Below are 25,335 nucleotides of genomic sequence, written 5' to 3'. Positions count from 1 at the left end.
AGGTGTCCCAAGCCTTGGGTTATCCTGCACTGCCACAGTGTGTGCCCCTGAACAAAATATTTTTAAGGGAAAAATTTGGTAGAACACATTTTTTGATAAATTAATTTCATAATCCTGCAATTCGAAATCAGGAAGGATTCATCACAATGAGCAGAAGTTGAGTGTATGAGAAGTATAGGGTACGATCTTCTGAGCTTTCATTAAACCTCGGATTTAAATATGGGAAGGTGTGTTAAGAGTGCAAAACTTCGTGTCCAGTTGGATGATGAACTTCATTAAAAGTATTAATTTTTCCCCAGCTTTCCCATTAATATTATACATAAGGCTAGTGCAGGCTTTGTTTTATTTGTAGCAATACACATTTTTTTAAAAATTGGGCTTTTAGTGCTGAGAAATGGGTTTGCATCTGATGAACAATTTAAAATCCACTGTGGTCAATAAAAATCTGTGTTTCTTAAGGGTGATTTTATTGACGTGCCAGCTCTTTGTTCATCTTTATGTTTCTTTTCCTTGCTGTCTTTGCCTGGCTTGTACTTCAGCCATCCTGTCCCCACCAGGATGGCAGCAGGCTGTGCCATCCATGGATGAGTGGTCATGTTGTTTGTTTGTTTCCCCTCGACATTGAGTTTATGATGGAGCATCTCTAGGTACTTAAAAAAAATACGTTGTCTTTTAAAATATAGGTTGACTCTTAGCTTTTAAATGATGTATTGGATCAATGATGTATGCATCACAACTCTGAAGAGAGGGTTTCTCCATTTGTTTTGTAACTTTGTCTAAAATGATTCAGTTAGGCTCGTTTAGCTCGTGTACTGTAGGTTTGAGTTGGTGAAGTAGGCTTGAGTAACATCTAGCTTCCTTTGTGTTATGACTGAGCTTCCAGAGGTCCATGAGTGAGCCATTTTCAAACCAGCTCAACTGCTGTCACACATTTTGGTTGTGGCATTTTTTTTGGTCCATCCTTGATTGTCTGTAAACGAATATGCAATGAGAAGTGTCTATTATTTTTCTCATAACATTTTAAAAAAGATTTTGGTGTGGTTATTAATTATACAGAGTTTGTGACATTATTCATCTACCTTTTTGGAAGGAAAGTATTTTAGAATTGTAATGATGAATGTTGTTACATTCATGTGTAGGCATGAAGTTTTATGGAGCTGTAATGGATTGAAAGCTGATTATCAACTTGTGTTTCCGGTTTGTTGACGACAGAGGGCAGCAGAGACCTAGATGAGGTGATAGTCATTCTTTCCAGTTGCCTCTTGATGACTTGTATCTGGTAGCAGAAGTCAACCCATGGGGACACCTTGTAAAAAATTTTATTCTTGTCATTCTCTTTGTTCCTCTTTGACTTTAGTGAAATACATGCATATGTGGAGACAGCAGTTAATCAGTGCATTCAGGCAGTAATAACTAGATGCTAATTTTTATTCATTTTTTGATTTTACTGGTAATTTTCCATGAAAACTTTTGTTTTCATTTATCTTTTTATTCGTGTATCTTTGGGTAGTTGATTTGGTAGGGGAAAGTTAGGTGGTTCTCAGATGTCTTCAGTCATTTAAAATATCAAGATAACTTTCATAACTCAAATTTATCCAGTTAAAATGTTTTAAATGATCAAATAAGCCTGTTTAACTGATTCTGAATATCACATACACAAATTGGAAACCATTTTCAAAAAGTTATTTAGATCATAATCTCTCAGCTAATCATTTTGTTCTGTAGGCAATGAATCGCTCCCTGGCTAATGTGATTCTTGGAGGCTATGGTACCAGTTCAACAGCTGGTGGAAAACCCATGGAAATTTCCGGCACTCACACAGAAATCAACCTTGACAATGCAATTGACATGATTCGAGAAGCTAATAGCATTATTATTACTCCAGGTAAAAAGGGGAAAGCAAGGAAGAATAATAGATATTGTAGTTGGTTACATTAAATTGATTTCTTATAATAGGAATCCCAGAGGTGGAATTTCCTCATTGTGAAAATATAATGAAAACAAGACATTGTTGAACCTTTGTTACTTTTTCTTAATAATAGTTTTTGGACCTATTGTGAAAATTAAGTTAGATATAGTATATGAAAGTGTCTAGTTCATTCATTAGACCCACTAAGAAATTGTTAACCTTTATAAAAAAAAGTATATAAAAAAACCAAGAATCATTTGGATTTCAATAATGTTGAAGCCATGAGCAAAGCTGAGCTGTTCAGGTAGAGTAGAAGGCTAGTGCTAGACCCCTGGGCACAACTTTGTCACTGAAGAGGGACAATAAGAGGAGAAAAGTTGGAGAAGTTGGAGGAATTATAATAACAAGGTTAGGAGGAGATCCGAAGGCTGCAGTGTCATCAAAACCCAGGTATAAAGAAAATTGGAAGAATATAGGAGAGAGAGAGAGAGAGAGAGAGAGAGAGAGAGAGAGAGAGAGAGAGAGACATGACAAATGTGTGCATGGTGGGTGGGGAGGGAGTGTTCAGCTGTGCCAGACACCATGAGAGATTGAAAGACTAAAGACTAGATTTTAACTTTCAAATACTCCGGGTTGGATTTACTTTAATTTCTGCTTCTGTTGATGGATTGCCTGTGTTGGCAAAAACCATGTTTGAATGCTGTGAGAATTTGTAGTTCACACGATTTCAAAATAGAAAACATGTTCTGCTTTGTTCTCTATGTTCCTTATAGGCTATGGTCTCTGCGCGGCCAAAGCCCAGTACCCCATTGCTGATTTGGTAAAGATGCTCACAGAGCAAGGCAAAAAGGTCAGGTAAGTGTTTCCAGTGAGGAGCTGCAGCTTCTCCAAAGATGTGTCAAGAAAAGGAAGTGGATGGCTTGTTTTTATGACCACTCTTTCTTCAAGTGACATTTTATATATATAATCCTAGTCAAAGAAGCTAGGTTGCTGTTCATCCCTGCTCCTCCCCCCAGAAAAACCCTATTGTGGTCTTAGCTTTATTTGCTAAGTAGTTTTTGTCTAATAGCATGGACTCTAAATAGGGACTGATTTTAGGAAGAAAAATTTTGTTCTAAATTCCAAGATATTTAATAATGGGAAAGAAGAGATGTCTTGTTCTTCTCTGATTTGAGCTGGAGAAGGAGTTTCAGGAAATTAAGTTTTGTTTCTTGGTTTCTGTTCACGTTGAAGACAAAAGGTCTCTAGTGAAACCCAGAAATAAATTTGTGGAATGGCAACTGTTCTGCCAATTTGCAAGTTAAAAAACATGAAAAGTGTTCCTGTTCTAAGGCCATCCTCTGTTGGAAATATGCATTAGAAAGGCTGCATTCTGCCATATGCCATTTGGGCACTGGATTCTCTTCTTGGGAGGATTCTTAGTAAAACATCCAAGTTAAGGGACCTGGATGAAGGATTTGAGGCATGTGCAAATGGGGATATTGATGAGTGAACCTGGTGACCCTTGTTGTCTGTCCTGTTCATCTCTGGTTCCCCATTCAGGACTCTGATGTCTGGACTCCCTGCTTAGAGGCCACCTGTTCCCTGTTTTGTGGGGAAGCTGCTTCAGAAGCAGTTACATGGGCATGGCACAATGAGTCAAACATGCAGGGCAGCTCATCATCTAGAACCAGCTTATTCACCAGCATGGGATCATTTGATGACAGAAGGATTAATGTCTGTTTGCAAAAATCCTTTGAGATGTCACCAGATCCATGTATCTGCGGGCAATTAATGAGAAGATAAGCCAGCTAGTACCTAGAATCAGTCAGAGTATCTGTACCAGAATGGATACAGGATCCTAATCTATGGTTTGATTTTTTTTCCAGTTGTTGATGGTGGTAAAAGGGCTTAGCTGATGGTAACCCAAAAATTAAACAAGCTGTCTAGGTGGTGTCAGCCATTTTCCTTTCTTTCCTTCCCAAATTTCCTTTCCTCCTTTCCTCTTGCCTCACTACTTCTTACAACATTTAGTGTGCATGGAGTCAACATACAGTTTTGGGGGAGAGAGACCACTGTGCTGTGACATGGATGATTTCCATGAATAGTGATACTCTTAGATAAATTGAAGATAGAAGGTGAGAAAAGTTATTGTATTTTTCAGTGTCACCTAAAAGCCTTCTTTGTAGTTACTCATTCCCATTTTCAAACAGAGTATTAAGCTTTGCTACATGGTCACACTCTTGCCACTTCGAACGTTTGTAGACCTGAACGTGAGAAAGATGTGTATGATTTCCTAAAATCATAAAAAAGAAGTTGTTTTCATTATTCAGTCTGCATGTGAAAAAGCCGTAACATGTTAGTAAAACATTTTATCACCATATAAATGTTTAAGAGACAAGTGACAATCTTAATACAATGAAAGAAGATTGAGTCCTTGTCTTAGTTATCCTTCGGGGTGGGGATGATGAGGTCGACACATCTCTCAGTACCCAGGGGTCAGCTGAAGTCAATGAGATGTCCTGCAGAATCTGTCCACGGTGTGATCAGTGGTTGGAGGGTAGAGGAGTGACGTAAGGCTGAGAGTAGTTTGAGGCAAGCCAGGCTGCAAAAGGAAGGAGGAGCATGCAAGACAGGGAAAAGTGGAACAGAAAAGGGGTAAGGCAAGTAGTGTTTTTATTTCTGATATAATATATCAGCAATCATTTTAGAATGATTGCTGTCACTCTGCATGACAATAGTAATTATTTGACCTAAAGCGTATGAGAAATATTTAACTGAAAATATGTATGTGAATACTTTCTCAGTTATGCATTATTTTTCATTGAAGCAATTTTGTAAACATAATAGCAGGCTCTTCATGAGAGAACTTTTGTTTCATGTTGTTATTATAATTTGTTCAGATAACTTATTAATAAATTAATCGTTGATTAGGATCAGAATAATATTGATAGTCTGATTTCTGAACTTGTGAGTTAGGAAATGTTAACTACTTAAATTCATCTATCTTTCATATTAAAGGTGAAATGATCTATTTAGTATACTGTAGTTCTTTTTCCTGTAGTATGTGATTTTTCAGCATGAACTTTGTGGCATGTTATATGTAAATCTTGAGTTTCAACTAAATGGGGGGGCTGACTATGTTTGCTAATGTGATGATAATACTAGCTCATTACGTTTTTGCTTTTCTCCTTTGTAGTTCCTGCATGAAAATTTTGTTTTTATGTTTTGTTTTGTTTTGAAAATCTTAAAAATTTTGTTGGCTTCGCTTTATGTATAACCATCATTTTTTTTATGGAGATAGTGCAATTCCTTGTGAAATTAGGAATATGTATATATTTATGTTTATGTGCATATATATACATATACACAATTATGAGCATTTTTTTCTTTGAGGAAAAAAAACAGGCTGTTTGAACAAGAGATGGTTGCAGCAGTTACCTCGTATTTTAATGAAATAAATCTGTATTTACAGTTTGCAGTAATTGAGTCCTTTCATCGCTCTCTGGAGCTCCCACGGTGTTCATTGAGTGCAGCTGCTGGGCCTCTGGTTTGAGTAGGTCTTTGTGCCTCAGGACCCCAGCATGCCTCGCATCCAGATGTGGTGACATATTCGCACACATCCCCCGTGGAAATGTGCCAGTGCGGACATATGATTGTCATCAATTAGTTATGCCCAAGTGGTGCCAAGAAAAATTGCATATGTCATACAGTCTGTCTGGCTTCATGGCCCATGATTGATTTAGAGACACTCCTGTTTTCCTTTACTTTGGCCATAGTCATAACATGCGCACAAAGAGCTCAGATTATATAATGGAGCGTATGACATTTCATGACAAGACCTCGTTTTAGAACGTCATCAAAGTTCATAAACTTAGCTTTTGTGTAGTGGCCAAAATATCATCATTTCTTAGTTGTCCGGAACGCCTGTACAGCTTGCCTCACTTATGTTTGGTCTCTGAAAGCATTTTATGACACAATTTTGGGAAACAAGAGCGCAGGCATATTTTTTCTTAAGTTCCTAATCTTTGATTGATTATATGAATATGATAGGCTCTTCATAATAATGTGAAGCTAGTGTTAGAAAGGGATGAATTTTTCTTTGCTTTTGTAATTAATCACTACTTGATATTTCTTATATAAATAGTTATCACTTGTGCTGTTACAGAAATCTGAATTCTGAAAAGAACTTTAGCGTTCTTTGACTAACATCATGATCGCTTTTTATATTAATAATTTGTTAATAGGACTATTATGTGGGGCTTATAGAATAAAAGTACTTAAAATTCCATGGAAATAGAAATAAAAGAGAAGTTTATTTTGGTGCAAAGACATTTGAAGATTGCTCATACGCTTGGATTTCAAAATTTTCTGCACCAAAATAAGCTTGCTTTTCTTTTCTTTTCTTTCTTTTTCTTTTCTCTTTTCTTTCTTTCTCTCTCTCTCTCTGTCCTTCCCTCCCTCCATCCCTCCCTTCCCTCCTTTTTAATAAAACATTTATTTTACTTAAAAGTCATATACAGAGAAAGAGGCCTAGTGGCTAAAGTCCTTGCCTTGAATGTGTTGGGATCCCATATGGGCACTGGTTCTAATCCCGGCAGCCCCTCTTCCCATCCAGCTCCCTGCCTGTGACCTGGGAAAGCAGTGAAGGATGGCCCAGAGGCTTGGGACCTTGAACCCATGTGGGAGACCTGGAGGAGGTTCCTGGCTCCTGGCTTTGGATTGACTCAGCTCCAGCTGTTGTGTCCACTTGAGGAGTGAATCATTGAGCACAAGATCTTCCTCTCTGTCTTTCCTGCTCTCTGTATATCTGCCTTTCCAATAAGAATAATTTTTTTTTAAAAAAAGATGGGAATGTAGATAGATAGGGGCAACAGAGAGAGAGAGCCCAAAAGCCTATGAGCAAGCTGCGCCATGGCAGGGAACCTGGAGTTCAGTCTGGATCTTCCAGGAAGTGGCAGTTGTTTACCTGCTTGAGCCATCGCCTGCTGTCTTGCGGAGAGCTCGTTCAGTGAAGGAGGGATGGGGAACAGATGGGTATGTGGTGCGTTAGTACCCAGTGGTGCCTCACCGGTCATGCCAACCCCCATTGTCATACTTACCCTCATTCCATTTTGCATAAACCCATTATAGTTCCCTTGTACAAGGATGTATAAGCCCAGGTCTTGCTCTTGAAAGTTTTTAGCAGTGATCGAAACAAGTCTGTTAGCGTACACATCAATGAATGAATTCCATGTCCTGTGGTAGCAATATGTGAAAAATAGAAATGTATAAAAATTGGTTAACACTGTGAAGGATAGGTGTAATCAGCTGCCCAGGGATATTTGTTTTTATTTATTTATTTTTAATGTGATTTCTTTTTTGGGGAAACAGAAGGAGTGGAAAGGCACCTCCTGTGGCCAAGGATATTTTAAATGTTTTAAACTTTTAATAATATGACTTTTTTTTACAGCTTTAAATCTCTCTCTTTCTGTTCCAGATGCTATCTTTCTCTCCCTCTCTGTATTTTTCTTCCTCTATCCATCTGATTGCTTATAATATTTGCAGCTTAATAGTGTTTTATAGTCTTGTACGACATGGCTGTAGAATGTTTGTTATTTTAATGAAGAAATAAATTTTTTGAAGATACTTAAAGATGAATTATTTGGTTCATGGATTTCATGTGATTCAAGTAAACAGAGTTTAGATTTTTTGGATTTGTTATGCTTTGGGTGGAGAAAGAACTAAGACACGCACACTTGTGAAATAATGAAGTCACAGGCTTCGAAGAAAGTAGAAAATAATCTTAATCAGTAAGCTGCTGTAGTTTTTTTTTAAAAGATTTATTGATTTTTCTTACAAAGTCAGATATACAGAGAGGAGGAGAGACAGAGAGGAAGATCTTCCGTCCAATGATTCACTCCCCAAGTGACCACAATGGCCACTGCTGTGCCGATCTGGAGCCAGGAGCAGGAACTTCCTCCAGGTCTCCCACGCGGGTGCAGGGTCCCAAGGCTTTGAGCCGTCCTCGACTGCTTTCCCAGGCCACAGGCAGGGAGCTGGATGGGAAGTGGGGCCTCCGGGAAACGAACTGGTGCCCATATGGGATCCCGGTGTGTTCAAGGTGAGGACTTTAGCCACTAGGCCACGCCGCCGGGCCTGCTGCTGTAGTTTTTAAGCAAGAAAAAACAGACAGTATTTAGCAGATTCATGCCAGCTTTGTAATAGCCTGTTTCGAGAAGACTTGAATGTCTGTATCAATGAGGGTTCATTGCACAGTGTTGTACAATACTTTGGGCACACCAGAAACCCATTGTGTCCCCTTTGAAGATGATCAAAAAAGAGCAGTTATAGAGTACATTATTGCACCAGAATTTCCATATCACAGCTGGTATGTTTGGTGATGAATTGGCCGGGGCTTCCACTGTTTTCAGAGTATAGTGTGTTTTTGCACTTTGCGTTGAGCCTGCCTTCTTGAACAGTGTGGTCTCAGGAAGGTGGGTATCATGGGATTTGGGTAATTGGGCGATGTAGTGAAACTTGGTGGAAGAGAGGAGAATAAGGAAAGTATGTGTGTTTGGTTATAGCTACATGCATGTTCAATCTATTGCATAGCACTTCCTGGAATCCCTCAGATTAAAGGTGTTTGATTTCTTCCTGGGAAATAACAGTCTTTATGTCATACTGTTTGGCTTTGTGTATCTACAGCCTATTGAACTGTAAAAGTCTGTGTTTTTGTGTTCTGGAAGGTCCCTCCCAGCCATAGCACTCTAGGACTCACTTCTTACAAATTGTCGTCACAAGCATACCACTGGCCTGAAGAACGAAATTCTCACTATTGTCGAAACGAGTTCTCTAAATATGAGGGTTACAACTGAATTGTAGTTTCAGTATTGCTTGTGATACGCTCTTTAAGCTCAGTTTCTTCAGCTGAAATGGCAGAACGCAAATAAATGAAAGTGTTCCTCTCACTTCATGTTCGAATTCTTTGGTATCTGTCTTTTAATTTTCATTTTAGGATGCTTATTAGCCATTGCCATCCAACAGCCATTCTACATCATCATTTCAAGTTATTCAGTCAGGAAAATGAAGTCATGTATAATTTTAACTGAATCTCCAATATATTGCAGACTATAATATTCTAGAACATGAGTCACAAATTGAATTTTTGATTCTTCTCTAACATAATTTTTCATAACCTTGTGATTTTGAAATAAAAACAGTGTTGGTGTCATACAGTTTCTATTCTGGGCTTTTAGCTAGATTTGGTTCAGTGATGGAAAAGCCAGATTTGGGCCTGATGTCTAATTAATCTTGGCATGGAGCAGTAGCGTTTGATGTGTTCTGCAGAGGACTGAGTGGATGTTTGCCTTGGATCATTGTACCTGGTCTCCTTTAGATGATGTCACTCATCTCTTTGGGTGGCCTCCGCATTTCAGACCACTCATACAGATGGAAAATGTGACTATAGCCATAGCCTGTCAAATATTTCCTCATTTGCATTCCTAGGACGGGATCTGCTATTCTGCACTAAAAGAATAGTACCCATGAGACATTTTTGTAAGTTCTTTGCCTTTATAATTTTTTTGAAGAATGGAAAGCCACTGAAGAACATCAAATTTCGTATCTGGAGTAACAGTTTAGTATTTACCTGGTTCGAGTAAATGAAGGAAATTATAAACCATTCTGTAATTTTGGCTTCTGGAAAGTTCTAGGAAATTAAGTGCATTTTTTTTGAATTGTATGAGTTTGTCTGAGTTGCTGTTTCTAAGAACTGTCCTTATGTTTAGAAGGCTGAATATCTGTCCTTTCTCTAAGAAATACCATTTTCCATTTCCCCAAGATTGAATTGATCCCATAGCCTTTCTTGTTAAAACATACCAGTTTTGGCAGTTTCGGGACAACAATTGTGCTATCTGGAAGCATCCTTATTTTTTTTTCACTTCACTGCAGTATTTCTTTTTTCTTTTCTTTTCTTCTTCTTGTTTTTTTTTAAGACTTGTATATTTTTATTGAAGGGCAGATTTACAGAGAGAAGGAGAGACAGAGAAAGATCTTCGTCCTCTGGTTCATTCCCCAACGGGCTGTAATGGCTGGAGCTGAGCTGATGAGGAGCCAGGGGCTTTTTCCCAGCCTCCCATATGGGTGCAGAGTCTCAGGTGTCTCAGTCATCCTCTATTGCTTTCCCAGGCTACAAGCTGGGAGCTGGAAGGGACGTGGAGCAGCCGGGACAAAAGCTTCTGCTGAGATGGGATTCTGGTGGATGCAAGGCGAGGATTTAGCCATTAGGCTATTGAGCTGTACCCCCATTTTCTTTTAAGATTTAAAAAAATTATTGGGAAGGCAGATCTACAGAGAAAAGGAGAGGCAGAGAGACAGGTCTTCCATCCATTTGTTCACTCCTCAAGTGGTCGCAACAACCAGAGCTGAGCCAATCTGAAGCTAAGAACCAGGAGCCTCCTTTGAGACTCCCACATGGATGCAGAGTCCCAAGGCTTTGGACCATTCTCTGCTACACAAACAGGGAGCTAGATGGGAGGTGGAGCAGCCAGGGCACAACTAATGCCCAGATGGGATCCCAGTGCTTGAAGAGTGAGGATTAACTGATGGAGCCACTGCCCTGGGCCCGTGCAGGATTTCTTTTCAGATGGGAAGACTTGCCCCACAAAGTTGCTCTGGCCTTTAGTCAACAACTATAATTTACATAATGTTTGCCTTCTGATTTCATGTTTCCATTTCTGATTCCAAACTGATTTACTAAATCAAAGAAAAAAAATCTCTTGTGCTTTTAATTGGTGGTTTGTAACTTAACCAGAAGTACTGATCAGTAAGTGACAAACCGAAAAATCTAACCATTTTATCTATCACTTTTTTTTTCTGCAGGTGAAATGCATAATCATGTATAAAAATATAGAATATGATTAAAATTCTTTTGTTACCTCCAGGGTCCCTTCTCAGAGTGGAGCATTGCACTTGAAACAGAATACAAAGGGTCCCTGTGTTAGAATTTCATAGCTATGTATGTGACAAAACATTGTACATATTTCTGGTGTCATTATAAAGCATTTCTGCCTTGGGAAGTGGCTGGATTGGAGGCTCTTTGAGGTCTCATCCTGATTGTTGTGATTTTTCCTCTACCTGGCCTTAAGGTTTGTCTAAAGAGATTGGCAATAAAATCTATTCCTGCCCTGGCAGGGCATGAGGGGAGGTAAATAAAGGTGTTCACAGTGTATCTTTCAAGGGGCATATCTTTATCCTGGAAAGTGCCCTAATGCCACACACATGTCCTTTTGGCAGAATAGTGGCTTCCTTTGGCAGACATCTTTTATGGTCCTTGGCTGGTCCTGGAGGAGAGTTAGATTCATAGGGGAGACATAGAACATAGGGCACAACAAAAGCAGACCGTATCACCTGCAAATCCCAGAGTGAAGTGGGCTGCTTATGAGAGCGAGTGGGAAGATTTGGAGAGGAGGCGTGCTGTGCTCCACCAGTTGTTGGTGGTAGTGGGGTATACACTTGAGATGGAGAGAGTAGAGGAGCATAGAGAGAGAACATCAACTCCAAAACCTTTATTGGAACCCAGGGTGATACTCAACCAATCTACTTCCAGGAAGTTCTGATTGGCAGCTTTAGGCAAAACAGAGTCCATGGTGGCCCTAGGTATGGTCACTGTAAGCTGTCCATATTATCAGTCCATGCGTGGGCTGCTGATCAGTGGGAGAGTCCTATAGATCGTATCCATGCGAGGGGATTTCAAAAAGTTTATGAAAAAATGAAATTAAGCTTAGTCAGCTTATTTTTGTAGAAAAAAATGAAGTCTGTACTTTTTTCAAAATATCTGTTTCAATGAACTTTTCACATGCATGGATTAAAAAAAAATCTGGGGGCCAAAGTAAACTATTTGTTCCTTTTTTTCCCTTAGTGAACTGTGTAAAGTCCCCAATGTGTACTGTGTAAAGTACATCCCAATCTTTTATGGAGGTGGTACCTGGCCTTGTGGGGCAGATACCTGGATCAATGACCAGGAGCGGCGGTGGTGGTTCAATAGGGTAGACATCTGGATTGGCTACAGGGAGAAGGCAAAAGCCACTAAGTTTTGCTTCTTGTATAATACAGTTAATTCTTTACTCTCAGTGGATTTCAAGACAACACAGACTTACAAACACTCATTACAAAGATTTTCTTGGTGTGCAGATATTTACAGCTTAAGTGCAGGAGAGTAAGCAGGTTTTCAACAAATGATTACTTTGTCATTCTACTAAGCAGTCAGAATAACATATTTAGGAAAATTGTGGGATGAAATTGTGAAAGCAAAATTATGAAATACTGTCAAAATTCTATATGCAGTTTGATCTTTAAAATATAAAGCATATTAAAATAAGGGATGTTAATTTTAACCCTTTGGCTATCTTAAGTGCAGAAATAAATTTGCATCGTAACTCCCAAAATTTATAACCATACAATTGAAGGTTGTGAAGAATCTCTTAAAAATGCGCAAATAATTTTTATTATTTGTAATGACAAGAGGCTGTAAAATGGGGAAACACTTGCTGCTTCAGAAGGGAACCTAATTGTCTCTGCAGTTACTTTGTGTAATTGTTGAATTGGGTTGCCTAATTCAATAAACCATTCCTAATGGAGCTAGATATCTGGATATTTCCATAATGCCCATAATGCAAGGAGGAAAATATCATTTGCTTGAGCAGTTGTGGTAGGACCTATGTGGTGAATGTTTTGTATTCTCTAATAGCCCCACATACTCAAGAACCACCACTTTTAATGTACCCCATTTGGGACATATTATTTCTATGGCCTGTGATCTTGCAAATTCAAGTTGTAGTGTTCCTTTAAAACATGTGGTTTCTGTGATCTAATATGAGCTTGCAAAAAAACTGTAAGAATGGGGTTTATGTATTGCAGAAGAAGCTTTTAAAAATATTGCTCTTAAGTTACTTTTTCCTCACCTTTGATCCATTTACTTGTTATTTGTGAGTAGTTCTTGTGTATACTCTCATTTGTTTCTATTCTTTCTTAATTTAAAGAAAGGTCAGGTAGTTTCATAACAGTAGATTATTCCCCCCTTTTTTTTTTCAGATTAGGCCTTGGTATATTTTTTTCCAAAAGATTTATCTTTATTTATTTATTTATTTATTTATTTATTTATTTATTCATTTATTAGTAAATCATATTTATAGAGAGAAGGCGAGACAGAGGGAAAGATCTTTCATCTGCTTATTCACTTCCCAAGTGGCCACTATGGCCGGAGACATGCTGATCTGAAGCCAGGAGCCAGGAGCTTCTTCCGGGTCTCCCACATGGGTGCAGGGTCCCAAGCCTTTGGACCAACCACAACTGCTTTCCCAGGCCACAAGCAGGGAGTTGGAAGGGAAGTGGAGCAGCTGGGACACAAACTGGTGCCCACATGGTGTGTGCGTCCTTGGTATATTCTTAATGGATGACTGAGCCCTGAGCTTTTAAATTATATTATGTTTTATAAATGAAAAAAATTATTATCCTATAGGAGAGAGAAAGATGGCAAAAAATGTTGAATTTTTTTTTCTGTTTCAAGATATTGAAGAGATTGCCCTAACTCGATGATGATGTTCATTGTGTTTGCCAGGGACCAGAATTTCCTGAGCTATCATCCACTGTTTTCTAAGGTACCTGTTAGCAGGGAGCTGGATTTTAGAGGCGGCAGGACCTTTGCTCACATGCATAATGTCTCATTTTCTCAGGAGGTCTTTTGATATAGTTGCAAGTACAAAGAGCTACCTTTCATTGAATTAAACTGATGGTCACTGAGATTTCAAGATAAAAAAGTCAAAAAGCCACCCCACCCAGGGAATATTTATGTCTCATTATTTTAAATATTTGTCAGTTTTATTTTTTTAAAAGGCAAAGAGAGAGAGAGAAAAATCGTCTATCTACTGGTTCATTCTTCAAATTGTCACAACAGTCAGGGCTGTGTCAGGTAGAAGTTAAGAGCCAAGATTTTTCTTCGGTTTCCCACATGGGTGCAGGAGGCTGAGCACTTGGGCTGTCTTTCATTGTTTTTCCAGTCTCATTAACAAGGAGCTGAATGGAAAGACGAGCAGTTGGGGCTTGACCTGGTGCCCGTGTGGAATGGTAGTATTGTAGGCAGTGGCTGAACCTGCTGCAGGACAATGTCATCCCCAGAAAGTGTTTCTATTAAAGCAAAGTTCGTTTTTGATGAGAAAATATGTATCTGTTTGTATGGGGTAATCATTTAAAGATGCACATTTGTTTGAAAGATACAGATGAACATTTATATTACAAAAAGGTATTTGATACAATATCATACTTGTTGTAAACATTTGTTCAAGGCTTATGTCTGCCAAGCACTAGTTTAGATAGAGTCCTTTGTCTGGAAAATTCTTTTCATGAATGATCTCATTTAAATATCACAGTAGTCATCTGAATAGGTTTTCTTGTCTGTTTGATTGCAATGCTAGGAAACAGTCACACAGAAATAACTGGTCTGGATGCTTTGAACCCTGGCGGTAACAACCTAGACCTCTTAACTGCTCCCCTGAATTCTTTCCCCAAGTAGAGATACTGAAAGTTCAAGCATCTGTATGCCTTGTTTCCTGCAATATATTGTTCAACAATCCCTTCCCTCGCTGTAACTCTCTGAGTCCTTACAATAGAGTCAAGATGATAAGTTACCATAGGGTTAAGTAAAATGTGTTTTCTGTTCTCAACAAACTTCCAACTTGGAGAGCATGCATGGCCTCATCAATATAGTTACAACACTGCAATATGCGAAGGAGGAGATAAGTTAAAAATCAGTTTTGGGAGCGTGGAAGGATTTTCTGTGATCTGGTCTTAGTAGTTGTTTTCCTTCAGTAGAATCTTGTCCTAGGGACAGCCGATTTTATTTTCTAAGCATGTGCCTAATAAAAGATAATTTTCATGGTTCAAAGGAAAGAATTGAGAGGCTGGTAGGCATTGCAAGATGGAATTCTGAATATTCTTCATGTGATGATGGAACATTGATGAGCTTTGGCCATCAGATCCTGGAAATTGCTGATTATGGCCAACCAGTGTCTGATATAATTAATTTTAATACATGTTTTGGAGATTAGCCAGTTACATGGGCCAGAATTGTTACAAACTTACATTAATTCATCAGTGTGCACATATATTTTTACAAAATTGAGTGTGTTCTGTTATTTCTCTCAAAACATTGGCATTCTCTTTTAATAATCTTGCATGTATTTTTTTTTACCTCAGAGTCTTAAAGTTTAGTGTAATAAATTATTATGCAAACAGATATAAAATGATCTGTCCTTTGGGACATTCAGCATAATGTGATGGTTAGCTTGGTGATTATTTAGCCTTCACAACTAGCCAAACAGAAACATTGTCTTTATGCCGTCTGTAGCTAATCAAGGCGTTTCAATAGAACTAATATATTTAGAGGTCTTTGAATTTTCATTTGGTCCAAGAGACTCAGTTAAAGCAAAAAGATGGTAGCCAGATGGATTGAGGATGACAAAGGCACTGTTGAAAACAAACTAAAATTGGACAACAACAAATTGGAATTAAGGAGGGATGCAGAATCCAAATCCAAGTGTATATTGGGTTATTCATCTGGAATGGAGACCCTTGTCCGTGGAATTTTAGGAGTGGAGGACAGGGCTTCGTTGTATACTGAAAATGGTCCTCTCAAAAGTGTCCACATCTTGATCCCTGAAACTTATATCAAAACTCACTTTATAGATTTAATCATGGCAAAGACTGATTGAGAAAGAGAGATAAACTCAGATTATTCAGGTGATCCCGTGGAATTGGTAGGGTCCTTAAAAATTGGGAAGCTGTTCGAATCAGAGGAGGGACTGTGGCAGTGGGAACAGAGACTGCAGTGGTGTGGCTGTCAAATGCAAGGCATGGCGGCTGACTTCAGGAGTCAGAAAAATCAGGGCATGCATATTCCCTGAGAGTTTCCAAAAGGAATGCAGCCTGGCCAGCATTTTTTTGTTTGTTTGTTTTTAAGCTCAGGGAAACTGATTTTAAACTTCTGATCACCAGAACTGTAAGGTAAAAGTTTGTGTTGGAAATTTTTTCTTAGGAGGAGTTTGAAAACAGCTGTAGTAGTGCTGGATAATATTGTTATGAACATAAATTGTTGGTGTTTGTCTTATTTCATTTGTTGTCAGGAGTGGTTATAAACCCAAGTTGAGTGTATGTGATGACATTAGGATAGTGATGTCTGCTAAAGGAAAGAGCAATTAAAAAAGATTTATTCATTTATATTTGAAAGGCAGGTTTATAGGGAAAAGGAGAGATAGACAGGTAAGGTAGGTAGGAAGGAAGGAAGAAGGAAGGGAAGAAAGAAAAGAAAGAAAGAAAGAAAAAGAGGGAGCGAAAAAAGATGGAGGGAGGGAGAGAAAGAGGGAAAAGAAGGAAGGAAGGAAGGAACGAAGATAGATACAGAGAGTGACAGAAAGAAATATCTTCTGTCTACTGTTTTGAGTCTTCACATTTTCCTCCCCAGTTGGGCTCTACTGGGAGCCGGGACTATGATGAAGCCTGCTGTGTGGGTGGCAGGCTTCCAGCTACTGAGCTGTCACTCGCTGCCTCCCAGGATGTGCGTTAGCAGGATGTTGGAACTGGGAGAGGAGCAGGACTCCAGTGTGGGCTCGCGGGTAAATGGGCATCCCAAGCTGTGTCTTCAACTGCTGTACCAGATGCCTATAGTCTGGAATGATTTCTTAACTTTTAGTTAAGTGCTGAACTATCTGTTACATTCTGAAAAACAACATGAAAATTTGTGGTTGAAGGACTTAAAAACTGCTTAAAGATGATGAGACTGGTTGACCACACTGTGGAGCAAATTAATAAATGCCCTTAATATTATTCAGAAGGAGCCCAATGAGGGAAGAGAGCAGATAGATGCCTTTCAATGGTCTTAGATTGTTAATAGCTCATTCTGTGTTGTTCAGTGCCATTTACTGTCTGCGATGAGAAGAAATATATATATATTACCTATGTAAACAATGAAAAACTGTAGCAGCTGTGTAGTGAGAGGGTTGGGTCTCCAAGGAAGGGAAAGGAACTGGAGACAGAATTCAGTTGCTGGTGACCAATGATTGAATCGAACACTCAATCACCACTATGTACTGAAGTCTTCTGATCGCCATCTCCCTACAAAGGGAAAAATGAATTAGAAGACCAGGTTCAGGCTGGTGGAGATGTTGGATGTCTTGGAGTCTGACCTAGGAAAACTACTCATTGTATTGTTCCCTAGACACTGTATGTGAGTCTTCCATTATTAGGCTAATCCTGATTTTACCCTTTCCACTAAGTTAATAAATTTTAGGAAAGTGTTTCTCAGAGTTTTGTGCGCTGTCCTATCAAGCAGAGAAGGGTCTCATTGGTCAGAAGTACAGATGTCAACCTGGGCCTTGTGACTGGCATGTGCTGCGAGGGGAGTCTTGTGAGGTCAAGCCCTCAAACCCATGGGGTGTGACATTTACCCCAGTAGTTAGTGCCTGAATGGAATGGGAGAGGGTCAGCTCCCATGTGCTTTAATCTTGCCTCAGCAGGGCCTATGTTTAGAGTTAGAAGGCTGGGCTTGGCAGCAGTTCCTGTGAAAGGCAGCAGGGTATCTTAGATAACCATCATTGTCTACGAGCCAGCAGTGTAGCAGTGTGCTGTGGCATCCTGAATGCTCACACAGACTTGGCTTTACCTGTGAAGGTTCAGAGGGCATGATTTTCCTGCTGTGCCATGCACGTGTAGATCTCCTTTGGCACATTGCATTCATTCTGGAGGACTGAGGGTTAAGTCAGATGTTGACAAAATGGGAGCAGGCAACTCAGGGGTGAGTCAGGGAGCCCTGTCCTTCACTGGACTGTAAAAAGAATGCTTAGTAAGCACACTAGAATAGCTGAAAGGAATCTACATAAAAAGAGGCAGAAGAGCCATAATGTTCTAGATGAGAAAACTACAGACCTTGGCAACCAGTGCGATGAGATTTCTCTTTGGCTTAATGTTGTATTTGTGTCTGTGTATCTGTACATTGGAACCACATAGTTTAGTTCTCATTGGCTTGATATGAATATGTATACACATAAATGAAGATATTTGTGAATATGTTCATATGCATACATATTTCTATGGTCTAATTATGGAATAGTCTTAGAATGGAGTTAAGTTTATTATTTTGTACATGTATTATCATTATTTCAAATTATTTATTTAGAATGCTCACAGTGGAGTGCTGTATTCATTGACATCTCCGTGGGGGATGTACCAAACAGAGCATATAGGCATTCCACAACCATAGATCAACTTGCAACTGTGTATGTGTTTTTGCCCTGGAATCTATTTTGAAAAACACTTCAAAAAACTTTTGTATGTTTTGTGGTATTCAATTTCTTAAGACGTAAAGTGTAGATAACTTTGGAAACATACTTAAATCTTAGTATGTCTTAAAAATTTCAAACCTTTGTAATTTTTATTTAATTTTCTCTTTTCCTCTCAATCACCAAACCAGGATATATTTTTCTTTCATCCCCCTACCCCCAAGTTTTCGTTTCCAATCACATTGCATAGAATGGGTTGGTCATTACAGCATCTTGGCTAGCTAATGAGATGGGAATATTCTTCAAAAGAAAGTTTTAGACATTTATTTATGTGGCAAAGGAGCAGGTAAGGTTCAGGTCACTGTGTTTAAGCTGAGGTTGGATGGCTTTCTATGAAGAGATGCTATAAAGTGCATTTCTTCATTGAATTTATTCACTGACTTAGTTGTTAGGAAACAACTGTGGAGGAAGCAGATGAAATTAGTGGGCAAGAAGCTGGGAAAAGCTGCCAATACTCCATTGTACGAGGACCCTCAGAAAGTGTACAGAATGCAGACTATTAAAAAAATAAATGGATTTTAAATTATCTCTGCACTAACATAAACTTAATTTTTAATTCTATTTTCCACGAGGTTTTGAAATACATGTTTGTGGGTTGAAATAAATTGCTGCTGCTTCAGTTTCCTTTGCCTTAGTGTAGAGCTCTGACTAGGCTTTCCCTACTGTGTCCTTAACACATTGTGGAGAATGACTTGCCATACTTTTTCTGTGAAGTGCAACTGACACTTTAAATCACTTTTGAAAAATACTATAGACCCTTCAAAAATACTACTTGCAAGATAAAGAGAGAGACAGAGAGAAATAGTTTGATTCTTTACACCCTTTGGTTCACTCTTCAAATGCCCCCAGACAGCTGGGACTGGGTCAGGCTGAAGCCAGGAGCCAGGAACTCAATCCAGTTCTCTCAGGCAGATGGCAGGGGCTCAGCTGGGTGTGCATTAGGAGGGCGCCAGCTTTAGGAGTTGAAGCTTGGGCTCAAATCCAGTCATTCTGATACGGGATGTGGGCATATATCCAAGCAGTCTTAGGTGCTGTACCAAAGGCCCACTCCAAATTGTAATATGTATTACAATATTTTATTTTCCTGTCTTTGAATCAAGGTTAATGTTGAATGTAGAGTCTGTTTTGGTGGGATAATGTTGACTGTGTTCATGGTAGACATTTAATTCCAGTCTAACTTAATGTGTGTTTAAAGAGTCAAGATTTATCAGAAAGCATGGTAAACACATAGAATATGTTTTAAATTTAAGGTGATATTACTTAATATTTTCAAAAGTTCACTGTGCTTAAAACATATGGAAGAATCAGTTTCCAAAGTTACATTTTTATTTTTTCTGAGGGAAATTTTAGTTTGTTTATGATAAGACATTGAATGTCCAACTTTGATATTTGGAAATTGATCACATATCTGAACTAATTCTACTTCTTCCCATGGAGATCAATACTATCAAGATTAAGCAAAGGTGCCAGGAACACAGTGTGCAGATTTGAGGGTGACAGTGGGATCTCTTTACATTTTGGCATATCAAGTAAAGCCAGCTGTTCGTTTGTTTCATGTCTAGGTTTGGAATTCACCCAGTTGCAGGCCGAATGCCTGGCCAGCTTAATGTGCTGCTGGCTGAAGCTGGGGTGCCATATGATATTGTGTTGGAAATGGATGAGATCAACCATGATTTCCCAGGTAAGTGATAGGGATGGTGGTGAAATTTAATTTTTCTTAGGGCGAACAAAGCCACACTGGACTAAGAATATGAATTGTGGAATCAGTGAAGGCTGTGATGATGATTAATGCATACGTAGTAGATGTGCAATCTGAATTAGGTAGGTGAAAGACAGTTTTGAATAAGATGCAAAAGTTAATCAGCAGGGATAGATGTTGTTGCCCTGTGAGGAGCTGGAGGACAGGGAACATTCCGGGGCAAGGTACAGGGTGCCAACGGAGGAATACGACAGTCCTGGTGTTGGAATCCAGGTTCTAATGCTCAGGGGTTTGCATACTGAACCTTAAACTGTTCATTTTCGAAAATGCTTCTGTTGACAATTCAATGTCTGATTCTTGTCAATGTTGGAGATTTTACTGGTTTTCCCTTGTGTCAGTGTGTGATCAGTGAACTCGTCTTTGTCTCGTGTACTAGGACTTCACTAGATAAGGAACTGTGCTTTGTAGCTGTCACTGGGCAGATGTTGAATGGTAACGACATTTTGGCCCAAGATCATGTTTGCTAAAATTAAGCCAGTTCCCTCTGGCAAGTATCCACTGTAAACTTAAAAAAAAAAAAAAATTGTTTATTAGAAGAAAAAAAAGCAGAGAAATCGTGTGTATGTCTAGATGCACATGGCATTTTTGGCCCCATTCTAAAGTAGTTTATTTTATAGTCCTTCAAGAGAGAATTCAGGCATTTTAATTTTATGCCCCTTTTCAAATCTTGCTGTTGCTAAATTACGTGTAAAACCAGCCAGTTCCAGGAATTATGGACACAGATTAACATAATACAGACTTTTACTTCTCTGTTTTTTAGACATCAGATTACATCTTAATTGATGATTTTTAAGTTGCAAACAGTATGCAAATCTTAGAAAATCATGTGACTAGCAGTATCTTTTGGGGATAATAAAAGAATTATAAAGTCAAAATGGGTAGATCCACTGGAAGACTGAAAGCATTAATAATGCAGGCTCTTGTCAGAAGGCTCAAGCTCAGAGCAGCTTCTTAGCTGTGTGACATTGGTTAGGTTGCCTCACCTCTCTGATTAAGTTCTTCGTACAGTGCCTTCACAAGTGAGTATTCTATAAACATTAGCTTTTGTAATTGTTATTACGTAGTTATATCATAATTTACTTGAATGAAAGTGAAAATGACAACTTGAGAAGTTTATACGTTTTTTTCTTAATTGCTTTTTGCAGACACTGATTTGGTCCTCGTAATTGGAGCTAACGACACTGTGAATTCAGCAGCACAAGAAGATCCTAACTCTATTATTGCAGGCATGCCAGTTCTTGAGGTCTGGAAATCAAAACAGGTAATGCATGTACTTCTGATGATCAAATACACACACAAACACATACACACTCATGTACTCACACATTCATGCAAACACATGTACACATGCACACTGAACATACACATGCTCTCACATACTCAAACATACACATACTGTCACACATGCACTCACACACATGCTCACATATATAGACACACACACTCAAACATATATACTCAGATGCGTACACATGCTCTCACACAGGTACCCATGCACATACATACACACCAAAACACACACACACACGCATATACACACTGTTCTTTGGTCATTTGATGCAAAAACTAAGATGTCCTGTGGGAGGCCCAGGAGAAGAGCCTGTTTAGATGCCCTTTCCCTAAAGCCGGCTTCTGTCTAGTCTCTGGCTACCTGAGAACCTGTGCGAATGCCCTCATCATAGGCAGAGCCAGATGAGATTTTGTGGGGGGATTAGCAGAATCTGTAACCGCAGCTGGAAAAAAGAGCTGTGAGCTTTTGGAATGAGTTTGGCTGGGTTCCACATGGAGTCCAGCAAAGCAGATGGCTTCCCTCCGGGACAGTGAGTCAGTATCATCGCCTTCATATACCAAGATGAGCACATTTTTTTCATCTAAAATTTTTTAGAGGGAATTTGTGTGTTGTTATGGAGTGCCTAGTACTAAGGTGATTTGAAATCCAAAGAATAGCAGACATAAGGAAGCAAGCTTTGCTCACATGCATTACTTCTGAGAAAGCTGATGGCTATGTTTGGAGGATCAAAGACTGATAAATTTTCCTGTGTCCCAGCAGTGTGGTATCTTTTCACAGTTCTGGTATCATGTCTGCATTATAGGATTCACAATGATAAAATGGGCACTTTCCCTATAGTTTTGTTTCCCTCTCTTTTTTTTTTATATATGTGTTTTATACATATATATATAGTCACAATGTTTGTGCTGAGAGAATAGATACTAAATACACTTGTTCATGGGTAGATAAATACTCACCATCAGTAGTTAATTGTATTAGTGCTATCTGAAATCTGGATACATTGCACTGTTTCCTTTTTTGGGTGGATTCCACATCTTAGAAGACTACAGAAAATTTTTCATCTCTTTGGAACTGACCTGGCCTTCAGCAGAACAGCAACTGGGGTCTTAAAAGTTACACATAATGGAAAAAGCCCAGTGTTACAGATTGACTTATCCCTTCCATGCTGCTTTGCTGGTGCTTTCTGTTGGTCATTAGTTTCATCCTTATGAGAAATTGGATTGTTCTTGGGTCTTTCTGATATACTTTAAAATGGCTTTAAAAAAGATCATACCATATCCTTGCCAACCAGATTTATTTTAGAATTTGCAATGGGGACTCACATACTGTTTATTCTCTTCGGTATAGTCATAGAAAGATGCTTATTTCTCTTACTAGAAAATATTATGCGTGATTATATAGGAAAGGATTTCCAGTGTCTTAACATTGGTAACTGTCTGAAGTTTGAGGAGCTAGATGTTTTTACCTGATTGGACATTACCCAATGGTACACCATTAATATGGATGTGTCAGTTATAAAAACAGTATTATTTAAAAACAAGACAATTAGGCAGAGCTGTGTTTCTGTCCCTGAGAGGTCCTAGCTTCTGTTATACACATCCTCTCACTTAGTGTTTGGTTCATTCTTAGGTCATTGTTATGAAGAGGTCTTTGGGAGTTGGCTATGCTGCAGTAGACAATCCAATCTTCTACAAACCCAACACGGCCATGCTTCTCGGTGATGCCAAGAAGACATGTGATGCATTGCAGGCAAAAGTTAGAGAATCCTATCAAAAGTAAATGCTAAAGGTGAAGTGAGCATCTGAAAAAGCAACCTCTTCAGTTGTGGGAACAGGAAAATGGAGGTGCAGCGTGACTGAGGCACATCCATGACGAATCTCTTGAAGAATAAGAAAACTGAAGAAAGCAAGGCTACCAGAGGGAGCTTTTTCAAAAACAATGATCCCTTCTTTTTTTAAAAACAGTTTGACAATCCCAAATGTATTTGTGCTGAGATATTGTGTTTGAATCAAAACCATTTTATAAAGGGGAAAAGAACAATTCCATTTTTTATGTAATCCCATTGGATTTTTAAAATTCCTGTTCAATAACCAGAAATATTTTTAAGAAATTGAGGTTCAGGATTTCAGAATTGTATTACACTTGGGTCTGAACAAGCTGGCCTGTGTAAATACTGCAGACACTTCCATTTATGTTTTTTGACAAATGTAACAAATTTGAAACTTTTATCAATTCTTCAACAGTCCAAGTGAAACTTAACCGTAGTTTGAACTGACTACATCAAAGCAGCTTTAATTTTTCAAAATGTACTTCAGATTCTAGAGTTCAAGGGTATATTTTCTCACTTGCATTTTAATGCATTAAGAGACTAGGTCATCTTTTATGAAATTTGGGAAAAGTCATTTGCTCTGTGTTCCATTGGAAAATGAAATGTGTGAGTTGGGATTAATAATACTTGTTGTGTTTTAAAGAAACCCACTTCCAATTACAGATCTTTTTCTCATGCCAATCATTTTAAAATATGTAGTACTGTAATAAGTGCACTTGAGTGGAATTCACCTGTTTGACAAATAAAATCAGTTCACCATATTTGCAAGTGATGTAGCAACTGTCTCTGGTGAAAAGTGCTCAATCACATACTTCTGCTTGTTGTTAACCCCCAGGGAAGACTTTCTACTACGAAACTATGAAATTAACTTGCTTAACTGTTTATAACAAATTATTTTTTAAAAAATAAAAATGTGTTTGAGGTCTTATGTAAATTGTGGTATTTGAAGGGAATTGGAGCACTTTTTTTTTTAGCCACCTCTTTGTTTATGTAGGCCCTAGAAAAGATCATGTCTTCTTGTAGTACGAGTCTAGCTTTTTTTGGTGATTGCTGTTGTGTCAGATGCTCCAAATATGGGTGAATGTGTGATGAATAAATAGGATGTATGATTAATTCGGTACTAGGCTTCTGAAAAACAATTATTAATTCATTAAAATTCTCAAACTAGAAAAAGAAGTATCCATTACATTTTTTTTTTACAGTGATGTTCACATTTTCTGAGTGCCTATTGCTTTGGTGGTAAGTTTTTATTTTGCTGTGATTGCGATTAAGATTTTGTATGTTTGTGTATGTGTGTGTGTATTTTAAACCAAAAAAGACTTTTAAATTTGAAGTGACATATGCATCTTACGACTGAATCTTTGTCATGAAAATTCTGTTAGAATGAACTACTCAGAGTCTTTATTCATATTCTTTGCTTCCCTTAAAGTATTTCTAGGTTTTGGAGTTGGATTTTTTTTTTTTTAAGATTTATTTATTTTTATTGCAAAGTCAGATATACAAAGAGGAGGAGAGAGAGAGAGGAAGATCTTCCATCCAATGATTCACTCCCCAAGTGACTGCAACAGCAGAAACTGAGCCAATCCAAAGCCAGGAGCCAGGAGTTCTTCCAAGTCTCCCACACGGGTACAGGATCCCAAGGTTTTGGACTGTTCTCGACTGCTTTCCTTGGCCACCAGCAGGTAGCTGGATGGGAAGCGGGGCTTTTGGGATTAGAACTGATGCCCATATGGGATCCTGGCACGTTCAAAGCAAGGATTTAGCTGTTAGGCCATCATGCCGGGTGCTGGAGTTGGAGATTTAAAAAAGAGTTTGTTGCATCAATCTGAAGTACAAATGATCACATTTGAATACTTTGAATTTTTAAAATTTACAATTAAAGTGTTACCTGCCAATCCAAGTGGTAGTTAACTTGAAAATTCATGTGTACTTGGGTTTAATTTCCTTTATTGGTTAGGATACTTAAAGGATATACATATATAATTTCTTTTTTAAAAGATTTATTTATTTATTTGAAAGGTAGAGTTAGAGAGTGGGGAAGACAGGGAGAGAGAGAGAGAGAGAGAGAGAGCGAGCTTTCATCTGTTGGCTTGCTCCCAAATGGCTGCAGGGGCAGGGCATGGCGAGACTGAAGCTGACCGCCAAGAGATTCATCTGGGCTCTGGTGTGGGTGTGGGGTCCCAAGTGGTTGCATCACCT

At 38.6% G+C, this 25,335-nt stretch overlaps 1 protein-coding gene across 1 annotated transcript in view; it reads left to right on the top strand.

Moving 5' to 3' along the window:
* The window catches only part of NNT (nicotinamide nucleotide transhydrogenase), a 79,140-nt gene extending 55,804 nt beyond the window's left edge, over positions 1-23,336 (top strand). Inside the window, exons 17-21 of the mRNA XM_058679980.1 lie at positions 1,726-1,885; positions 2,683-2,764; positions 19,821-19,939; positions 21,163-21,278; positions 22,938-23,336. Of these exons, the coding sequence (XP_058535963.1) occupies positions 1,726-1,885; positions 2,683-2,764; positions 19,821-19,939; positions 21,163-21,278; positions 22,938-23,087 (627 nt within the window). The 3' untranslated portion in view covers positions 23,088-23,336. The remainder of the gene's footprint in view (positions 1-1,725; positions 1,886-2,682; positions 2,765-19,820; positions 19,940-21,162; positions 21,279-22,937) is intronic.
* The last annotated feature ends 1,999 nt before the right edge of the window (positions 23,337-25,335 follow it).

The sequence above is a fragment of the Ochotona princeps genome, chromosome 23 (assembly GCF_030435755.1).
Source record: "Ochotona princeps isolate mOchPri1 chromosome 23, mOchPri1.hap1, whole genome shotgun sequence".
NCBI classification, from domain to species: Eukaryota; Metazoa; Chordata; class Mammalia; order Lagomorpha; family Ochotonidae; genus Ochotona; species Ochotona princeps.
Note: the sequence above shows the minus strand (reverse complement) of the source record. Positions and strands in the feature narration are given on the sequence as shown.